Source organism: Monodon monoceros, unplaced genomic scaffold (assembly GCF_005190385.1).
Source record: "Monodon monoceros isolate NGI ecotype Baffin Bay Population unplaced genomic scaffold, NGI_Narwhal_1 Super_Scaffold_18, whole genome shotgun sequence".
NCBI lineage: Eukaryota > Metazoa > Chordata > Mammalia > Artiodactyla > Monodontidae > Monodon > Monodon monoceros.
In genome coordinates, this window is record NW_021703774.1 from 173,665,299 (window position 1) to 173,688,079 (window position 22,781).

A 22,781-nucleotide genomic window follows, 5' to 3' on the forward strand; every position below is an offset into this window, starting at 1 on the left:
ATTTATATCCTAACATCTTAAGATTTATATCCTAATAACTTAGTAGCTGTTTAAAAAACACAAAGAAATTGAAAGAAAAAATAATATAATAATACTTTTAATTCATCTTAAAATAATCACAGGAACTTACTCATGGGATATGAGCTCCTGTTGAGCACAGCAGCGACTTCTCAAAGCTTGAAGTAAGGTCGGACATGGATGCCCTCTTTTCTATTCCATGTTGATTTTCACAGGCGACTTCCTTGGGTCACAGCAACTGCTAAAAACTCAGCCTTGCAAAGCTGTGACACCATAAAAAGGAATGCATTGCAGTCTAATGTTGAGCTGTGAACTACCTCGAACTAGCAGTTTGTCTGGTACCTGACAGACTCAAAGTATCACTTGTTGCCTTCAAATTTAAAATAACCTATGTCTCCCCTGTACGTTTGCAGGGACGCCTTGGTGCATAAGTTTAGGGAACATGGATCTACTTAGAAGCACAGAATTAATTAAATGCTGAGATGCTTCGAGAATCCACTGCATTCAAAAAAAATAATAAAAATTAATAAACTATATATTTTAGAACAGTTTTAGGTTCATAGAAAAATTGAATGGAAAGTACAGAGAGTTTCCTTATACCCCAGTCCCCATACATGTACAGCCTCCCCCATTATTAATGTCCTGCACCATAGGGTATGTTTATTTCAATTGAGGAACATTGACACAGTGTCAATGTCCGTAGTTTAAGGTTCACTCTTAGTGTTGTGCATTCTGTGATTTTTGACAAATGTATAATGACATGTATCTACCATTGTAGTATCATACAAAGTAATTTCACTGCCCTAAATCTTCTGTGCTCATCTGTTCATCCCTCCATCCCCTTGAACTCCTAGTGACCACTGATCCTTTTACTGTCTCCGTAGTTTGGTTTTTTTTTTTAAGAGAAAGTTTTTATTTATTTATTTATTTATTTGCACTGCATCTTAGTTGAGGCACGTGGGCTCCTTAGTTGTGCCTCACCAGCTCCTTAGTTGCAGCACGCGAACTCTTAATTGCAGCATGCATGTGGGATGTAATTTCCCAACCAGGGATCGAACCCGTGCCTCCCACAGTGGAAGCTCAGAGCCCTAACCACTGGACCGCCAGGGAAGTCCCATCCTTAGTTTTGCTTTTTTCCAGAATGTCCTATAGCTGGAATTGTACAGCACGTAGCCTTTTCATATTGGCTTCTGTCACTCAGTAATGCATTTAAGTTTCCCCCATGTCTTTTCATGGCTTGATAGCTCATTTCTGTTTAGTGCTGAGTAATATTCCATTGTCTGGATGTACCACAGTTTATTTGTCCATTCGCCTACTGAAGCACGTCTTGGTTGCTTCCAGGTTTGGGGCAGTTATGGATAAAGCTGCTATAAACATCCGTGTGCAGGTTTTTGTGTGGACCTAAGTTTTCCACTCATTTGGGTAAATACCAAGGAGCACGATTGCTGGATCACATGATAAACACATGTTTAGTTTTATAAGAAGCTGCCAAGCTCTCTTGCAAAGTATCTGCACCATTTTGCATTCCCTCTGGCAGTGAATGACAGTTCCTGTTGTTTTACATTCTTGCCTGCATTTGGTGTTACCAGTGTTTTGGAATTTGGCCATTCTAATAGGTGTGTGGTGGTATCATGGTTGTTTTCATTTGCAATTCCTTAATGACATATGATGTTGAACATCTTTTCATTACTTTCTTTCCGTCTGTATATCTTTATTGATGAGGTGTATGTTCACATCTTTTGCCCATTTAAAAAATTGTATTGTTTGTTTTCTTATTGTTGAGTTTTAAGAGTTTTTTTGGTGTATTTTGGATAACAGTCCTTTATCAGACGTGTCTTTTGCAAATATTTTCTTTTAATTAGTGTTAACAGTATATCTGTCTCCATCCCTTTACTTTTTTTTTTTAATTTTTTTTAAAGCATCCAACATCTTTTTAATAACAAGGTAGGATCTGGGGTTAGTTCTTGTAGCCACGGCTGGCCCATCGGCCTCTGGCGTGCTCGAACTTCTGGCCCTTGGAGCGTACGTAGGGTTTGGTGTGTCTATGCGGGGTTCCTGGGGCCTTGCCGAAATGCCTGTACACCTCTCGGCCCTTGCGAGGACCAGAGAGGAGGACAGTGCCACAGCTCTTGGGGGAGTCCAGGGCCAGCTGGTCAAAGGTGAGGATCTTGCCCCCGGCCTTGAGGATGAGGCTCTGGGCGCAGCTGCTCACTCGAAGAGAGCACACCTTCGGTTTGGGCACCTCCTGGACACACACATCATAGGCTATAGTCCCCACCACCACAGTTGTTTTGCCTTCCCAACCAGGAAGCTTCATCTTCCAAATCATCTGGGAAGGGGACAGAGGTGGCCGGTTGGTGTGGCTCATGAACAACCTCTTCAGTACAACTTGATTGAAGGTCAAGTTGGTTCGTCTGGCCAGAAACCTGTACAGCTTGACCAACAGCTTTAAGTAGGCGTCCTGGCTCTTGGGCTCCTTGCGTCGAACGTTTTGGTCCTTGTGGCGGATGTCAACTCCCATGATGGCGCCTCCTCCTTAGCCAGGTCCGGAAAGCATCCCTTTACTTTTAATCTATATGTGTCTTTATATGTAAAGTGGGTTTCTTGTAGAAAACACATAGTTGGGTCTTGTTTGGTTTTTTTTTTCCCCCTAATCTGACAATCTCTTTTAATTGGTCTATTTAGACCTTTGATGTTTAAAGCGATTGTCGATATAGTTGGTTTAATATCTATCATACTTGTTACTGTTTGCTGTTTGTTGCGCTTGCTCTTTGTCCCTCTTTATGTTTTCCATGTTTTTTTGCCTTTTTTGTGGTGGTAATGAGTATTTTATATGACTCCATTTTCTCTCTCTTCTTAGCATATCAATTATACTTCTTTTTCGTACTTTTTTTCATGGTTGCCCTAGAGTTTCCACTGGATATATACAACTAATCTAAGTCCACTTTCAGATAACACTATTACTGCTTCACAGGTAGGGCAAGTACGTTTTAATGACAAAATATTCCTGATTCTTCCCTCCTATCCCTTGTATCATTGTTGTCATTGAGTCAGTTATATACATAAGCCTTCAAGAACATATATATGCACATAAGTATACAGTATCAAGTACATTGTTGCTGGTATTATTTTTAACAAACTTATGTTAGGTCAATTAAGAATAAGAAAAACTAAAAATAAGAAAAATATTTTATCCTCACTTATTCATACTCCAGTGCTCTTCTTTATGTAGATCTGAGTTTCTGACATGATTTTCCTTCTTACTCGCAACAGATTCCCTCAATTTTTGTTTGTCTGAGAAAGTCTTTAATTCTTCCTCAATTTTGAAGGATAATTTTGCAGGGTACAGAATTCTAGGCTGGCATTTTTTTTTTTTCCTCAACACTTTAAATATTTCACTTTGTTCTCTTCTTGCTTGTATGGGTTCTGAGAAGTCAGATGTAATTCTTATATTTGCTCCTTGGTAGGTAAGGTATTTTTCCCCACTCTGGCTTCTTTCAAGATTTTTTCTTTAACTTTGATTTTCTGCAGTTTGAATATGATATGCCTAGGTGTAGTTTTTGTTTGTTTGTTTTGCATTTATCCTGGTAGGTGTTCTCTGAGCTTCTTAAATCTGTGGTTTGGTGTCTGACATTCCTTTGAGGGCAGTTCTTTCATTGTTGCTTCGCTCTGTTCCTTCCTTCTCCTTCAGGTGTTCCCATTTATGCATATGTTATACCTCTTGTAGTTGTACAAGTTCCCACAGTTCTTGGATTTTCTGTTCTGGGTTTTTTGTTTTGTTTTGTTTTTCAGTCTCTTCTCTCTTTGCTTTTCAGTTTTGGTAGTTTCTGTTGTCATATCCTCAGGCTCAAAGAGCGTTTCCTCTGCTGTGTTCAGTCTCCTAATGAGCCCATCAGAGGCATTCTTCATTTCTGTTAGAGTTCTTGATCTCTAGCATTTCTTTTTTATTCTTTCTTAGAACTTTCATCTGTTTACATTATCCCTCTGTTCTTGCATGTTTTTCCATTAAAGCTCTTACCATATTAATCATAGTTTTGTTTTGTTTTTTAATTCCTGGTCTGATAATTCCTGCTTTCCTACCATATGTGACTCTGGTTCTGATGCTTGTTCAGTCTCTTAAAAGTGTGTTTTTGCTTTTTGGTATGCCTTGTAATTTTTTTGTTTGTTTGTTTTTCCTTGTGGCTTGTGGGATCTTACTTCGCCAACCAGGGATTGAACCCAGGCCATGGCAATGAAAGCACTGAGTCCTAACCACTGGACTGCCAGGGATCCCCTGCCTTGTAATTTTTTGTTGCAAAGGTGGACATGATGTACTGGGTGGAAGGAACTGTGGTAAAGCAGCCTTCAGTGATACAGCAGTAAAGCTGTGGGAGAGTCAGTGTTCTAGAGTCCTGTGATTAGGTTCTGGTCTTTCAGTGAACCTGTGCCCTTGGTCTGTGAACTTCACCAGGGCTTCTCAGGCCCCCTCCCATCCTTAAGTGGGACAGGATAGCTAGAGTGGGCTGGATTTGTGTATTTCTCTTCCCCCAAGTAGGCTCTGATACAACCCCAGCGGGTTAGTTAGGCTCTGGTTAAATAGCTAACCTGTTGAGAAGAACAGAATGCTCTGGCTTATTTCAGAATGGTTCCTTTTCTCCTCCCCCTGCTGGAGGCACAAGGGGACTTTTCCCCTGATATTCACTGTAAGGACCTGGCAGGGCTCCTGGAGGTAAAACAAAAGTGTGGGGGACCCCGGATGACTGGGTCCCCCTGGAGGTTTTAGCCCTCAGAGTTGTCCATGGTAGCCTCCAGCCATTCATCAGTTTACAGTTTGCATTTTCCTCCCCTGGCACTGGTTTCCTGGCGGGTTCTGACCATGGGTCTCTGCTCTGGTAAGTTGTGATTCTCTGTAGCTCTGCTGTCTGTCTCTGCCATTTTGGGGGCAGCAGTTTTGCCCTGGGACCTCACTTCTCTGATGGATCTAAGAAGAGTTGTTGATGTCTCAGTTCAGCTTTTCCCTTGTTAGCATGGAGTGATGACTTTTTTTTCTTAATATATTAAACATTTAAAAAATTTTATTTTTGGCTGCATTGGGTCTTTGTTGCTGCGCGTGGGCTTTCTCTAGTTGCGGCGAGCGGGGGCTACTCTTTGTTGCGGTGCGTGGGCTTCTCGTTGTGGTGCCTTCTCTTGTTGCAGAGTACGGGCTCTAGGTGCGTGGGCTTCAGTAGTTGTGGCACATGGGCTCAGTAGTTGTGGCGCACGGGCTCCAGCGCGCAGGCTCAGTGGTTGTGGCGTACGGGCTTAGTTGCTCCACGGCATGTGGGATCTTCCGGGACCAGGGATTGAACCCGTGTCCCCTGCATTGGCAGGCAGATTCTTAACCACTGCGCCACCAGGGAAGCCCCAGAGTGGTGACTTCTAAGCTCCTTACATGCTGGACCAGAAACCGCGAATTCTCAACATAACATTTTAAAGTGTGTAGGTAATTCAGTGGCATATAGTATATTCACAGTGTTGTGTAGCCACCACCTCTGGGTAGTTCCAAAACATTTCATCACCCCAAAGAAAACCTTATATCCTTTAAACAGTCACTCCCCATTCACCTCTCCCCACAGTCCCTGGCAGGCACTCCTCTGCTTTCTGTCTCTATGGATTTAATTATTGTGAATACTTCATGTAAGTGGATTTAATTATTCTGAATATTTCATGAGACCTTTTATGTATGACTTCTTACACTTAACGTAATGTTTTTGAGGTTCATCCCCATTGCAGCATGTATCAGTACTTCATTCCTTTTTATGGGTGAATAATATTCCATCATGTATATACCACATTTTGTTTATCCATTCATCTGTTGATGGACATTTTGGATTGTTTCCACCTATTAGCTGTCATGAATAGCACTGTTATGAATATGCACACATGGGTAATTGTTTGAGTACCTGTTTTAAATTCTTAGGGGTTTATACCTAGGAGTGGGATTATTGGGTCATATGGTAATTTTGTTTAATTTATTCAGGAACCACCAAACAGTGGCTGAACCGTTTTGCATCCCCGCCCACAAGGGGAGTTACCATCCCCTCCCCTCCCGACACCAACTTTTTATATACCAACTTGTTCTTCATGTGATGTATTTCCAAAATCTCTCTGCCAGCCTGCCTGGTTTCTTTGTCCTTGGGTGCTCCATGGTATAGACACCACCTTTCAGACAGGGCAGAAGGCTTAATAGAGTTCCACACACAGGAGCAGAGTTGGGGTGGCATGTAGCTAGTACCCCTTGTCCAAGCTTCTCAGCTGCCCCCTCACACCGACTTTATTAACCTGAACCCCAGGACCCCCCACTTTGGTGCTGAACCCTAACCGGATGCTCTGCACTGGTGCAGGTGTTCACATTCGTCTTCATTACACTTCTTCTTGCTGCATGTGACCCACCTCCCCGTGCTGTCAGGTAGTTTTGAATCCTGACTCCACAGTTTCTATCTGTCCATTCTAGCTTCTTGTGATTTTCAACTTTGATATAAAGGATGAAGAGCACCAAGCAAGAATGAGCCTTTGAAAGATGACCAGAGTCTGGTCCAGGTTTCCTGGGTGCATTATTCAGTGACCCTTTGGGATGGCCATTGTAAATCCACCCACTTTTATTTCCATTCAGTTTCCATCTTGCTACTCAAAAGGAAATGAAGAGAGGCCCCCTCAGATGCCTTTTCAAGGTTTAATACACTATTGCTAGAGTTTCAAATGGGTCTTGGTAAGGAAAGTTTTTATCAAGGCACTTTGGAAATAGAAGCCGATGTTATTTTTCCAGCTTTCCTGTGACTTTCCTAATAACCCTCTCAAAAGAGAAAATGTTTAATACCTTGTTCTTGTGAATAAGGTCACCAGCTCTTTGTGATTTTTCTTTCCTTCTCTAGAGGCACAGAAACCAATCTAGAATTTTGTCCATGGTCAATGCCAAACTCATTGAAGTATAGCTAAAAATGTCCATCTTCTTCCCATTCTTGAACCAGGTTATCATCTTTCACAGATTCCTTAAATATCAACCATAGTATGGGACTTCCCTGGTGGGCCACTGGTTAGGACTCTGCGCTTGCACTGCAGGGGACCTGGGTTTGATCCCTGGTCGGGGAACTAGGATCCCACAAGCCGTGTGGCACGGCCAAAAATTAAAAAAAAAACAAGGTCAGCCACAGTGTAGGCTCGAAATTCTTCCCCCCCGCCCCACCGCCACCCCTGCAATTCTATCTATAAGTTTTCTCAATGTCCTGGGGTTTGAAACACCCAGAATAACTTAGGGGAATTATGTCCTTGTCGTCTTCCTTCATGTCTCATCATTATATTGATTCTGCTCTTCTTTTTTTTAGAAAATATTTATTTATTTAATTTATTTATTACGCTGCGCCAGGTCTTAGCCGTGGCACTCGGGATCTTTTAGTTGTGGCACGTGGGATCTTGTTCCCTGACCAGGGCTCAAACCCGGGCCCCCTGCACTGGGAGTGCAGGGTCTAAACCGCTGGACCGCCAGGGAAGTCCCGATTCTGCTCTTCTTTGTGTAAATGTGCTTCTTGAGAGACTCGGTGGAAAAATAAGATTGAGCTGTTTCATTTTCTGTGTTGATCACAAAACCTTTACATTTATTTTAAATAGGGTAAGAATTCTATGGAAAAGCATTTATCTTGTTATCGTTGGTATTGTAGGAACGTAAGTTAATAAAGGAGCAAACAATCGGGGAGCAAGGACGGGATTTTTATATTTTTGCGGTCAGCTGTTGTGTTTTTTAGGCAATTCTAGTCAACTTAATGACAGTACTTTGGGTAACAGCTGTTTAGAATGTTGTATTGATAGTGAATGTCAGAAGGTCTTGAACACTGTGTGGCCTTTTCTGAACTATATATGATAAAGTTTTCCATTGTATGTGAAGGTCAGGAGACTAAAAAAAACACACCAGAACTTGGAAATCGCCACCGGACTATTATGTTACGATTCAGGACAGCGCCCTGTCCTATTTTAATTCAAGACAAATGTGATAACGATAAGAAGAAAGAAAAGGGCAAACCCGGCCTGTATTTTCTGGTAACATAGCAAAAAAAGGAAATTTAAGGAAATCATGACAGGTACGTTTTTGCATAACTAGATTTCTGATTGACTTGCGTTGTAAGCGTTAATTGAAAAATGGATGTGTACAAATCACCAACTTGAAATGCTCTAACAGTGGTTTGGCAGTAGATTTGTTCCTGTCATGCTGTATATTTAATTCTGTAGGAAACTGCATAAAAATATATGTCCTCTGAATAACTTCCATGCACTTAAGATATGAACTGAGAGGTGTTAAAGGGCTCTGTTCCAAAAATATTTTCCTCCACCAGCTGGCAGGGTGCCTGCGTTTCTTACCTTAGTTTCTACTTTTGTATTAAATCATTGAAATCCTTGGCACAGTGCAAGTGTGGCTATCTTGTCATTATCCTTCATTTGCACCCAACTCAAATTAGTTTCTCAGACTAGCAGGCCAGTCCTAGCAGGACTGTGAGGAAGTGGAAAGTTGGAGCAGGTGAGTTTAGATTTGGTACAAATGAAGAGGTCAGGAAAATCTGGAAGCACACACTGACGGGGGTGGCTGCGGGGTGGGGAGCGAGGCAGGTGTGTACGTTGGTAACCCTGCGTGTGCAGAAAGGCAGTGGAGTGACCTGAAGATAAAGTTCACAATTTTGCATGGCATTGCCTGTGAAAAATGCTGTATATTACATCTCAGCGAATTAAGTCATGCCTGAGATGCTTTTGCTTAAGGAGGGCTCTTGTGCTAAGACAAAACCAGTGGCCATAGGTGGTACCAGTTGTAAGTATCCTAGAAGAGCGAATCCAAAGACAGCTGCCTCCCAAAATAGCTCTCTGGGGGTGGGGATCAGGTGGGGTAGGGGTGCGTACAGAGGGCAGGAAAGCATTTAAGAGAGCAAAAGTGGAAATTGCCCAGTTTCTCTTAAAGAGAACTCTCCGAATGCCTCTATTCATGAGCCTCACGTGATTCGTTCGTTCATTGTTGGGGAGTGCAGCAGAATCTCCTGGAGAACGTCCCGTTCCAAACCTGCCCAACCCCAGGTCAGTCTGACTGGCTCAGATTCCAGGGTGCAGCCCAGGAGACAAGGTCTGGAAGATGTGGCCCGCACCCTGGTTATGGAGCACTGCTGTGGTGCATGAAGTCAGTGTATTCCTTGCCCTCTGTGGTTTGAGCTCCCCTCATCTGTTAGGATACAAATTTTAAGAGGTTCCTCCAGTTTCCCACCTCTTCTTCCTGTCACAAAGCCGCATTCTGAGATATCTCAATAATCATGCACGAATAGTCACCGCCAGAGGGAACAGAGCATGAGAAAAGCTCATAGCGTGCTCCCCTGGTGGCGCAGTGGTTGAGAGTCCGCCTGCTGATGCAGGGGACGCGGGTTCGTGCCCCGGTCCGGGAAGATCCCACATGCCGTGGAGCGGCTGGGCCCATCAGCCATGGCTGCTGAGCCTGCGCGTCCGGAGCCTCTGCTCCGCAACGGGAGAGGCCACAACAGTGAGAGGCCCGCGTACCGCAAAAAAAAAAAAAAGAAAAAAGAAAAGCTCATAGGGCCCCCTGAACCTAACCCGAGCACCCACCACGCTGGTCAGAGAAGATCCCCAGGTTCCCTGGGGATGTCAGCCTGCCGACCGCCCACCTGTGGGGTATTGTGGGACTCGGGCCAGGTGCCTCCTCCATTCCCAGGGATGCTGCAGCTGAAGGCAGGGCTCCCCGCACAAGGGGCTGCAGAGTATTCATGACCAGGACCCTGGAGGAATCCTGTGAGCCCAGAGCACTTCCGCCTGGACCCCTCCCAGTGCAAACACTGAGGGAGACCCCTGACCTCCCAGAAGTTTGAGGACTGTCTGCCCTGTGCATCTCGCCCATCACCTGGAACTTCTGGAGGAGTCGGGCAAGAGCTTTTGCTGTTGGAAATTGTGTTGCAGCTGAACACGAGGCTCCCACGCTGGAGTGGCTGTCGCGTCACGTTTGTGACATTCAAGAGAGGCTCTCAGCATGTGGGATAGTTGTCCATGAAGCTCAGGAGACAACAGTGGAACACAGGCATTATTATAGTTCGACCTGCGGGTTATGTTTTAGGTTGGTACCTGGCCTGTTCATGTGATGGGGTAAATCTCAATATTGAGTAAAACAGAATTTGATTAGAAAAGTAATTGATTTCACTTCTTGTTAGGGAAGTGTTCCCATTTGCTTACTAGAAAATCTGTGAATGTGATATTGTTACTTTGGAGAGTTAAATCCAACTTACTATGAAAATCAGAGTGCTAGAAAAATGAGATAATGGGCAACTGAAGGGTAGGTAGCCTCATGTTTATTTATTTATTTATTTATTTGGCCATGCTGTGCGGCATGTGGGATCTTATTAGCTCTCTGACCGGGGATCGAACCTGTGCTCCCTGCATTGGAAGCGTGGAGTCTTAACCACTGGACCATCAGGGAAGTCCCTAGGTAGCCTATTTAAATGTTAAAAAAATATTTGTTGGAGGCTGCTTTAAAATATTCACATTTTCCTGATAATTGTGAGTAAAACATGCTAAATACCTCCCTTAATGGCTTCGGATCGGTTATTATACTGTGTTGTGGATGGTACATGTAGATCTTCGTGGACCCATCTAGAGAGCAGACCTGGAACTTGTTTGAAGAAGGATATCCTTATTCTATTGCCTATCCATCCATCTGCCCATCTGCCCACCCACCCACCCAGTTTCCTTTTCATCTTTCTCATAACAGTGAAGTAAGAATGTTTAATTATGTAACCTCCTGACTAGTGTAACAAAGATGCTTTTCTATAAAATTAATTAGGGGAACAAGATGGAAGCAGCCCTCTTGGAAGTTATTTTTTTTTATTATTCTCAATAAAAGCATAAGGCTTCTGTCTTTATCACTTGGGCTTTTCACCATTATTCAAAGCATACTCTATCATTTCAGCTTCAAATTAACTTCTTTTATTACTTTCAGCCTCTCTGTGTCACTAGCCTTTACTTTCTTTAAAAATTTGTCAAGTGTCTTTCCTAATTTGTATTTCTTCCTTGGCTCTCTCCTGGGGTCATGTGGGGAAGTCTCCATGAACTTTTTTTTTTTTTTTTTTTTTTTCCGGACGCGCAGGCTCAGTGGCCATGGCTCACGGGCCCAGCCGCTCCATGGCATGTGGGATCCTCCCGGACCGGGGCACGAACCCACGTCCCCTGCATCGGCAGGCGGACTCTCAACCACTGCGCCACCAGGGAAGCCCTCCATGAACTATGAAGATATTGCTGCTGAAGACTGTGAAATACAAGTACAATCTGAGAACCACAAGCATAAAAGAAATGTAGTTTTACACTTTGATTTCCAGTTACGTCAAGGTGCTAGGTGAAGACGCCAGGTTTCTGAGGGTCAGCTGATAGAGATTTCACTGTGTTTGGGAGTAGTGATTCTTACCTGGACTGGTGTCTGCAGTCGTATGAAGCCCCTAAAACCTCCCGCCATGTGCCACGTGTGTTTTCGCATTTTTACCTTGGGAGGGGGTTCGTGGCTTTCATTAGATTCTCAAAAGAGTCCATGATCTGAAAAGGTCCTGAACGTTGTTTTAGGAGGACCTGCCTCTTTACTAACAGACCTTCAGTTATTTGTCTCTTAGGTGTGTGGGGATGCTATGTTTAAGCCAGATTTAATATCAGAAATTCCAGTTGGCTTTTTTTTAATCCTAATTTTTCAAAAGCACATTTGAGATCATCACACCCTGATTGCTCAAAAACAGCATTGTGACTGTTGCTGTCTCCTGCCCCATTGTGTAGCTACATCTTTTAGGAAATCAGTCTCAGTGGTGAGTAAAATTGAGCATATACGGTGCCCGGCACATAGTCAGTGCTCAGGAAATAAGTGTTGTATTTGATGTTGAATCTACAGAACTAGATATATTCAAGCCAGTAGAATTTTCAGGTCAGAACAGAAGCAAATTGAAATATATTGATGAAAAAAATTTTTAATGACAGTCTCAATAAATAAATACAAAGTAAAATTCCTCTGTACAACATCAGGAAATCAAATCCAACAGTATATCAATACAAAAAAAAATGACACACCATGACCAAATGGGATTTATTCTATGTGCACAAGGCTGTTTCAGCATTAAAAAATCAGTAATCCACCTTATCAACAGGTTAAAAAAAATCATTATCGTATGAGTCAATGCAGAAATAGCATTTGACAGAATCCAACACTCGTTCATGGTAAAAACTCCAGCAAGTTAGGAACAGAGGGGAACTCTCTCAACCTGATAACATCTACAAAAAAACCTACTTAAATAAACATACTTAATGGTGAAACAAAAATTGGGAGGTTGTGGAAACCATTAAAGCCTTATTGATTAAGTGTGATCAATGGTTTAAAGTTTTTTTCTTTCATAGCAGTCAAATTCATGATGAAACATCACGGACAGAGAGATGTATTGAGTTAAATTATTTGATATACCAAAACAGATCAGTATGAATCCTGACTGGATATTTGATGATATTAAGTAATTACTGTGAATTTTTAGGTGATAGTGCCATTATGGTTGGTTTCCAAAAGAGTCATCTTTTAGAGATGTATGTTGACGTATTGAGGGGTGAAGTTATATGATGTCTGGGATATGTGTCAAAATATCTGAAATTGGTGATAGGAATGGGGGTGTATAAATCAAACAAGATTGGCCCTTTGTTGATAACTGTAGTGGTTGAATCATGGTTCCGTGGGGTTCATTATTCTAGTCTGTCTACTTTTATATCTTACGTAATATAAAAAGATAAAATTACATGATACAGAACTTGTTTCGTCTCACCCATTAGGATGGCTGCTATCAAAACCCAGAAAGTAACAAGTGTTGGTGAGTATGTGGAGAAATTGGAACCTGTGCACTGCTGGTGGGAAGTGTAAAATGATGCAGCCACTGTGGAAAACAGGATGGCAGTTCCTCAAAAAATTAAAAATAGAATTACTGTATGATCCATCAATCCCACTTCCGGGTATGTAGCCAGAAGAATTGAAAGCAGGGTCTCGATACATGTACACACATGTTCATGACAGCATTATTCACAGTAGCCAAAAGATGGCAGCAACCCAAGTGCCCATTGATGGATGAATGGATAAACAAAATGTGGTATATACATACAGTGGAATATTACTCAGCCTTAAAAAGGAAGGGAATTCTGACACATCAGTGAACCTCAAGGACATTATGCTGAGTGAAATAAATCAGTCATAAAAGGACAAATATCCGATTATGTGAGCTCCCTAGAGTAGTCAGATTCATAAGAGACAGAAAGTAGACTGGTATTTGCTGGGGGCTGGAATGACGAGGGTGCAGAATCATTGTTCAGTGGGGACAGAGTTCCAGTTTTGCAGGATGAAAACAGTTCTGGAGATGAATGTACTTAATGCCATCGAGCGGTACACTGAAAAAGGTTAAGATGGTAAATTTTAAGTTGTGTATTTTACAACAATTTAAAAAATTTGGAATTTGGAGGAATAAATAGAAGGCTCCCTTTAAGCTTGGAAAAGTTGGAATTGTAGAAAATGTAATTTTGCTCCCTATGAATGAATTCTTTTGCAGCATGTACTTAAAACTTGTCAACCATCACATAAGCTGTAGGGGGGGCAGGGAGTGTTCTCTTCGCTATTATTTCCTCAGCACTTAGAAGACTACCTGGGGCTCAATAGAGATGGATGGATGGGATGATGGATGGATGGATGGACGGTGCATAGCTGGATGATGGATGGATGGACGGTGGATGGATGGATGATGGATGGACGGTGGATGGATGGACTATGGATGGATGGACTGTGGATGGATGGATGATGGATGGAAGGTGGATGGATGGATGATGGATGGATGGATGGTGAATGGATGAACGATGGATGGACGGTGGATGGATGGATTATGGATGGATGGACGGTGGATGGATGGACTATGGATGGATGGACGGTGGATGGATGGATGATGGATGGGTGGACGGTGGACAGATGGGTGATGGATGGATGGATGGTGGATGGGTGGGTGATGGATGGATGGATGATGGATGATGGATGGATGGACTGTGGATAGAAGGAAGGGAAAAGAAAGAAGCGCCTTTTGCTGGATTCTCCCCAGGCTGTCGTCTCCTTAACTCTCAGTCCAGGATAGGAACAGCTGTCCCATCAGCCATGTGCTATGGAAGCCTAGACACCAAACCACAGTCTTGGGTCAGCCCCTTCAGCCATTTACTGTTTCTTATCTTGTCCTGACGTCTTTTACTGATCTCTCTGATTCCATTCTTGCCCCTTCCTGTCACCTCCAGCCTGAGGCAGGCGGTCTTCCCTCAGGCGCCCCATCAGGTCTCCTTTGCTTCCATCTGCATTTGCTCCCCCCATTCACATTGATGTAATACAAATAAATTATAAAATTATAAAATACACAAACTATAAAAAATAATTCAGATTATTTTTGAAGTCCTCAAATGATTTTAATGTGGAAGACCTTGGTTTTCCTTAAGGTGGTGGATCTAAGTCAGTGGCCCTAGGGCAGCTGGGGAGGGCGGTTGCATTTTGAACTTGGGAGAAGGGCACCCAGGCTCCTCCCTGTTCCACTCTTCCTTACTCTTTGGTCTCGCCTAGTGACACGCATCCTGTTCCCTGACACGTGGAACTACGGGTAGCACGGGCAGGTCACCAGCCTCCTCTCGTAAAATGGCACCGCTTAACACGTAGGGCTGCATGTTCATGGTAGGTGAAATGTGAATAAACACAAGCAATGTTTCACTGTACCATTAAAACGGTTGTTCGTTTGCTTAATTTAAGGATTTATTTTATTTTTATTTTTTAAGGATTTATTTTACACTGAAATGTGATTTTATTTTAAAAATGAACTTCATATTGATGTAATACACAAATTATAAAAAATAATTCAAATTCTTTTTGAAGTCCTCAGATGATTTTAATGTGGAAAAACCTTGGTTTTCCTTAAGGTGGTGGATCTAAGTCAATGGCTCTAGGGCAGCTGGGGAGGGTGTTTGCCCCCAGTGGAGTCTTGGCCAGAGTCTGGAGACATTTTTGGTTGTCACAGCTGGGGAGGTGCTACTGGCATCTAGTGGATAGAGGCCAGGGATTCTGCTAACCATCCTGCAGTGCACAGAATGGGCCACACCTGAAAAGTATCTGGCTCAGAATATCAGCGGTACTGAGGTTGAGAAACCCTGATCTAAACAATATCTAACGCATATAGATTTTTCCAACACTTTGACATTAAATTTATTTGGGATTGCGATGAAGAGGCCCTTAAGACTGCTTACAGAATTTGTCTAGAGATTCTTTGGACATGTTCAGTTTTAATTATTTATTTATTTAAAAAATATTTTATTGGAGTGTAGTTGATTTACGCTGTTGTGTATCTGTTGTACGGCAAAGTGAATCAGTTATACATGTATCCACTCTTTTTAAAATTCTTTTCCCACATAGGTCATTACAGAATATTGAGTAGAGTTCCCTGTGCTCTACAGCAGGTCCTTATTAGTTATCTATTTTATATATAGTAGTGTGTATATGTCCATCCCAATCTTCCAATTTATTCCCCTCCCCCATTTTACCCCGGTAACCATGTTTGTTTTTACATCTGTGACTCTGTTTCTGTTTTGTAAATAAGTTCATTTGTACCATTTTTTTTAGATTCCACATATAAGCACATGTCAAAGACATGTCAAATATCATGTCAAAGACATGATATTTCATGTCAAAGACATGATATTTGTCTTTGACTTACTTCACTCAGTGTGACAGTCTCTGGACCCATCCATGTTGCTGTAAATGGCATTATTTCGTTCTTTTTTTTATGGCTGAGTAATATTCCATTGTATATATACACTGCATCTTCTTTATTCATGCTTCTGTCAGTGGACATTTAGGTTGCTTCCATGTCCTGGCTGTTGTAAATAGTGCTGCAGTGAACATTGGGGTGCATGTATCTTTTCAAATTGTGGTTTTCTCCAGGGAAGTATTCAGTTTTAGAAAAAAATTAAGAGTAATACAAAATATATTTTACAAAGTCAGAGGAAACTAATGCTGTATTAGCTAAAACCATTACCAGGAATAACCTCAGCTGAAAAAGAGAGCTGTGTATAAATTTCATGCCGTGTAACTTTGGTTGATTAAAAAGTTTCCTTTTTTGGTTAAAAAAAAAAGCGCCAGGTGTTTTTCGTTTGCTTTTTGTTTTACACTTAACAGTATCACTCTGTATAATGCTACTTCTCTCTTTTCTTTTGCCAAATAAAGAGGATAAAATGAGGCCAATGCAGGGTCTGAGGCTGTAGGGATCTCCTTTTGCTGTAGGTTGTATTCAGGAAGATGATGATAGGGAGGTCGTCATGGAAACACCTCCTGAGTCTCCTAAGCTCTGGTCTTTCTGCCCTCGCAGTTATTTCTAAAACATAGCTATTGCTTATGATCAACTTATCAGCAAGTGTTTGTTGAACGCCCGTGTGTCAGGCATAGAGTGGGCCCTTCACTTACCTCATTTATAATCCTCCAAACAAGGTTATGGAAGGTGGTCTCATGCCCCACTTAGGATGAAGAAGTAGGTACAGGATGGTTAAATAATCTGCCCCTAGTTACAGAGGGAGTGAGAAACAGAATTTATTCATTAACTAAGTTCTGTCTGATCCCAAAGTTCCTGCCTTTTCTGCCAGACCACATTGTTTATAGCTTTTAACAGCTTCTTACTGTCTAAAGAGTTGAGAGAGCTCATTGGTGTAGCACAGAAGAGGGATGCTCCCCATGTTACCCTAAAATCACAGACCAAGCCCCCGTCCAGCTGTACCTCCTTATACGCTTAGAGCCATGCGTTCATCGCAGTCTTGCTAGTCCCAGAATGAGCCACATCTTTCTCTACCTTTCTGCCTTATATGTATTTTTTATAACTATTTTTAAATCGAAGTATAATTTACAATGTTGTGTTAGTTTCAGGTATACAGCAAAGTGATTCAGTTATATATATGTGTGTGTGTATATATATATATATGTTCTTTTTCAGATTCTTTTCCATTATAAGTTATTACAAGATATTGAGTATAGTTCCCTGTGCTATATAGTAGGCCCTTGTTGTTTATCTATTTTATATATAGTAGTGTGTATCTGTTAATCCCAAGCTTCTGATTTATCCCTCCCCTCTTTCCCCTTTGGTGTAACCATAAGTTTGTTTTCTATGTCTGTGAGTCTATTTCTGTTTTATAAATAAGTTCATTTGTATAATTTGTTAAGATTCCACACATAAGCGATAGCATATGATACTTGTCTTTGTCTGACTTACTTCACTTAGTAGGATAATCTCTAGGTTCATCTGTGTTCCTGCAAATGGCATGATTTCATTCTTTTTTATGGCTGAGTAATACTCCATTGTATATATACACCACATCTTCTTTATCCATTCACATATCCATGGACATTTAGGTTGCTTCCATGTCTTGGCTATTGTAAATAGTGGCCCTGTGAACATTGATATGCCTGTATCTTTTCGAATTAGAGTTTTCTCTGGATATATGCCCAGGAGTGGGATTGCCGGATCATATGGCAACTCTCTTTTTAGCTTTTTAAGAAACGCTTATATGTATTCTTATTCTGTTTAAAATACTCCCTCACAGCTGAGAAACCTCACTTACCCTTTTAGGGGTGTCCCTGGGGCTGTCTCCACTTGTACTTCTGGCAGTCCCTAGAGTTGACCTCAGATATTTCCAGCTCTCTTTCCAGACACGTAGAATGGCACTTCCGCCACCCTGGGGAATTTGGGTGAGGCTGTGTGACTAGTTCTGGCCATGAATTAGGAGCAAAAGTGACTTGTGTCCCTTTTGGGTGGAAGGTTCAGCTCCCACCGGGAGACCCTCCAGAGCTCTCTCTTTCCCTCTAGCAAGGGGCGTGGCCACATTTGGGATGGTGGCTCCTTGGTCATCTTGGTCCCTGCTGATTGATGAAGTTCCTGGCACACCTCATAACCCCTTAGTTGTAGCCACATCATTTAGAATGTAGACGGTCTTTGACATGATTGTGTTCTCCAGAGATTGTGCCATGATTCCCCGAGAGCCCAGCACCTTGCCGTGTGCTTATGCATAGCAGGTGTTCAGGGAAGATCTCTTGGAACAAACTCCCAAGTCAGTGGTGATGTGAAGCTGAAAGGACCTTTGATGTTAAGCTGATTTGAAGAATCAGGGATGGTCAGATCTAAATAAGAGTATTCAACCGGGACAGTACTGAGAGAGTCCCAGAGAATGTATGCCTTTTTATATTTTGCTTTGGGCCCTATGAATATTTTATTATAGTTTTCGAGAAAAAAATCGGCTGGAGATTTTATACGCATATAATTTAAGACACTTTTGTATACATATCATCTTTAACAAAGGGCCTGCTGACTCAGATTACATTCTGCTCCTTTGGTAAGTAAAGAGCTAGATTTTTAATCGAAGCCCGGTAATTTGCAGCATGGAATCGGAGGCACCTGTCGCCACCCAGTGTCAGTGTTCCTTAATTGCAGATTGAGGTTAAACACTGAATCTGCAAACAAAACATGGAACAGCATCTAAGATATACCAGCAAAATGCCTATAATCCCTTAAAACTAAGTCACCTGTCATTATTTATTATCATATCAATATTGGCCCGATGTGACCAAGCTAAGTGTTCTGGAATGCGGAGGGGCAAACTGGATTGATGTCAAGGCCACTGCACACAGGCTTTGGAACCACCTTGCCTGAGTCTGTGATTTGTGTGTCCTGGGTAAGGGGTCATCCTCTCTTTAGTCCAGAGAGTTGGGATGTACTTAGGGAGATGAAAGTTTTATATTTCAAGTTAATCCTGAAATTGACTCTTACATTCTTTTCATTTTGATTTTTAAATTGGTGGCAATTTCTAATGATTAAAGTCTACCACAGCCACCGAAACTAGCCGTGTCCTACAATGATAGGTATGTTCCCCAGGTATAGCCTACATTTATAGGGTTGATTGCTAGCCTTGTTAATTTGATAGGGATGCATTGAATCTGTAGACTGCCTTGGATAGTAGAGTCATTTTGTCAATATTGAATCCTCCAATCCAAGAACATGGTACGCCTCTCCATCTTGTTTGTGTCATCTTCAATTTCTTTCATCAGTGTCTTTTAGTTTTCTGAGTACAGGTCTTTTGCCTCCTTAGGTAGGTTTATTCCTAGTTATTCTTTTTGATGCAGTGGTAGATGGGAGTGTTTCCTTAATTTCTCTTTCTGTTCTTTTGTTGTTAGTGTATAGAAATGCAACAGATTTCTGTGTATTAATTTTGTATCCAGCAACTTTACCAAATTCATTGATGAGCTCTAGTAGTTTTCTGGTAGCGTCTTCAGGATTTTCTATGTATAGTATCATGTCATCTGCAAACAGTGACAGTGTTACTTCTTTTCCAATTTGGATTCCTTTAATTTCTTTTTCTTCTCTGATTGCCGTGGCTAGGACTTCCAATACAATAAGAGTGGCGAGAGTGGACATCCTTGTCTTGTTGCTGATCTTAGTGGAAATGCTTTCAGTTTTTCACCATTGAGTATGATGTTTGCTGTGGGTTTGTCATATATGGCCTTTATTATGTGGCAGTAGGTTCCCTCTGTGCCCACTTTCTGGAGAGGTGGTTTTTTTTTAATTTATTTTTATTTTTATTTATTTTTGGCTGTGTTGGGTCTTCACTGCTGTGCGTGGGCTTTCTCTAGTTGTGGCGAGTGGGGGCTACTCTTTGTTGCGGTGCACAGGCTTCATTGTGGTGGCTTCTTTTGTTGCGGAGCACGGGCTCTAGGCGTGCGGGCTTCAGTAGTTGTGGCACGCAGGATCAGTAGTTGTGGCTCACAGGCTCTAGAGCGCAGGCTCAGTAGTTGTGGTGCACGGGCTTAGTTGCTCTGCGGTATGTGGGATCTTCCTGGACCAGGGCTTGAACCCGTGTCCCCTGCGTTGGCAGGCGGATTCTTAACCACTGCACCACCAGGGAAGCCCTCTGGAGAGTTTTTATCATAAATGTGTGTTGAATTTTATCAAAAGCTTTGTCTGCATCTACTGAGATGATCATATGGTTTAGCCTTGCTATTCTGTGATTTTGGTTAATGCTATGCCATTCAAAACTTAGTTGGCTTTTTTATGATCTAGAATGTAATGAAATGGATTGGGTAAAGACTCTGAACATGGGTGACCTGCTCCTAGACTTATGGCCTGTAGTCTCATGTCTTTCTTTATGACTGTTTTTTGCTGATTACAGGAACGTCAGTCATTTGTTTCCATAAATGTTTTATAATGCCAATTGAATGTGATGAAATATTAAAAATATCATTTATTAAATATTTAAAAGCTCAGTCAATGGAACTGGCCAAATCTCTTCATTCTACTGTCAGCTCAAGGAGCAATTTAGAAATTTTGAGTTATAAAATTAGAATAGTGGGGAAAAATAAAAGAACGGGGACCAGCTATTCAATTATTATTCCCCTTGAACCATTAGCCATTTTCAGCTGCAGGCCTTTCCATTAGGGTAGGCAGAAATGCATCACAGGTTTTCTGCAATTCGCTTTGCCTAGTATTTTTACTTTCCTACTAGGCTAAATAAATCCACTTAGTTTAAGTCTCAGGGGTTTTATGGACTCACATATTGGAATAGTCTTCTTCAGTTTTATTTGATGTGCTTATAATTTTATTAATAAAATCTTAAACGTGAAAATAAATTGGAATTGAATATTGCTGTTAATAGTACATTATCAATAGTGAATTGAACTAATAGCCTCTCTGTTTCAAAATTAGTGACAAACGACAGAGGTTTTGGAGTTTTCTTTGATGGTCTTTTTTTTTTTCACAACTCACACACACACACTGTATTTTATTTTTACAAGAGATAAATAAACTGACACCAAGCATTGTAAATGGATGACCACAACAGAATCAACAATGATTGCAATTACCAAACACGAAACACGCTCATACTATGTCATAATATTGACATTCAGTCCAGGAATCCTCCACTGTAACAGCTCCTTTACTTTTGGAGTACTTTCTTTAAAATGGCCTGTTTATCTGTATTAGGTCTGTAACTCCAGGCAGTGTTCCAGCCTCTCTCGTAGGATAGTTTAACAAGGCCTGGAGAGGACGGGACTTTCAGCAGTTAGGGAAAACATTCAACCTGATTGCAAAGCGAGGCTCTTTTCTGTGCTCACTGGAGCCCTCTCAGCTCAAAGGCTGCAGCCAGCTGTGCGGCCCGTGCAGAGCACTGTGCCAGTTAACTTACCACTGTCCTGGGCGGTATTTCAGAAGGAGAAGGGCAGGTGTACCACAACCAGCTGAACTCTCTCCACCAAATCTCTTGTCCCGGGAGCAGCTCTTGTGAGGGGAGATGTTTTCCAGAGGCACTATAAACTTTTGGCCCTTGTGACCTGGATTTGGGCTCAGCTTACTTTCCAGGCAGACCCCTCGGTATTTTGATGTATGCGATGCCTCCGGATTCTTGTCTCCTTTGCTTAGAACATCCACCTTCCAGAAACAAAAAATAAAAAACATCTTCCCAATGTCTAAAACACCAAATCGTACCTTTTTTTTTTTTTTTAAATCCTCAGCACCAAAACTTTCTTCTCTGTGAGAGAATTTATAAACCAGGGCACTGATTTTATTTGTACTCTACGTGGGGTTCCTTATATACTCACTTACCAGCTATTTCCTGAGGAGTGAGATGCTATTGTGGCCCGAGGTACTGGGAATTAGCAGAGAACAAAGGTCACACCCTCCTGGAATCTCTGGTTTTGTACCAGTATGTGTGCAGGAGAAGTAACAACACAACCCCTTTGTGGCATCTACTGAGCACCCGACACTGTCCTGAGCATTTTACACATGACTGGTTTGATCACACAGGAACCTACCAGGTGAGTACTGTTGCTGTCCCCAGTTTACGGGTGAGGAAACTGAGGCCAAGGGAAGCCAGGTAATCTGCCCCACGTCCCAGGCTGACTGCCTGTGGTCAGGAGGAGTAGCAGAGAAAAGAAGAAGGAAGTGGGGGGCTAGAGGGCAGAGCAGCAGGTGCAGTTATAATTGGAGGAGGAAACATTTGAAGAGGCCTGAAGCGAGGGACCTTGTCAGGGCATTTGAGAGGTCAAAGCTATTTTATTTTATTATTATTATTTTTTTGCGGTACGCGGGCCTCTCACTGTTGTGGCCTCTCCCGCCGCGGAGCACAGGCTCCGGACGCGCAGGCTCAGCGGCCACGGCTCACGGGCCCAGCCGCTCCGCGGCATGTGGGATCTTCCCGGACCGGGGCACGAACCCGTGTCCCCTGCATCGGCAGGCGGACTCCCAACCACTGTGCTACCAGGGGAGCCCTCAAAGCTATTTTAATTATATTAAGATATGACTTGCCTTTTCCTCATTTTCTCATGAGTGTGCAGTGGAGTTCTCTAGAGGCTGCATGACGTGTCATAAGCAGCATATTGGCTGCAGGAGTGGCGGTGAGAACCCAGCTGTCTTCTACTAAGCCAGAAGGTGAAAGGGTTTGCAAAGTATAAAACATTGCCAGTCTTCTTAGTAAACTCTGTTTTAAAAAATAGTTATTTTCATTAAAATATTATGATAACTTACAATGGGTTTTTTTTTTAATGACTTGATAAATACTAACATTTTGCTTAACTTCCAGCACAGTAAATACTGATAGATAGATGGGCCCCACCTAAGCCAAAGCTGTTTGGGGTCCTCAGTACCTTTGGTGTAGACAGGTTCTGA

General features: G+C 42.1%; 1 protein-coding gene and 1 pseudogene across 6 annotated transcripts in view; one reads left to right on the plus strand and one right to left on the minus strand.

Annotated features, from left to right (window-relative positions):
• Positions 1-22,781, plus strand: part of CLSTN1 (calsyntenin 1) — an 80,903-nt gene that overhangs the window by 14,519 nt on the left and 43,603 nt on the right. Inside the window, exons 1-2 of one of the 5 annotated variants that reach the window (XM_029230198.1) lie at positions 11,693-11,852; positions 12,856-12,893. The exons of the other annotated variants lie outside the window; for them this stretch is intronic. Coding sequence (XP_029086031.1) covers positions 12,857-12,893 — 37 coding nt within the window. The 5' untranslated portion in view covers positions 11,693-11,852; position 12,856. Of the gene's footprint in view, positions 1-11,692; positions 11,853-12,855; positions 12,894-22,781 lie in introns of those variants that run through there. 5 annotated transcript variants of the gene reach the window in all.
• On the minus strand, positions 1,910-2,659 carry LOC114899443 (annotated as a pseudogene). Its single transcript, XR_003794579.1, has one exon. The product of XR_003794579.1 is annotated as a 60S ribosomal protein L18 pseudogene (transcript).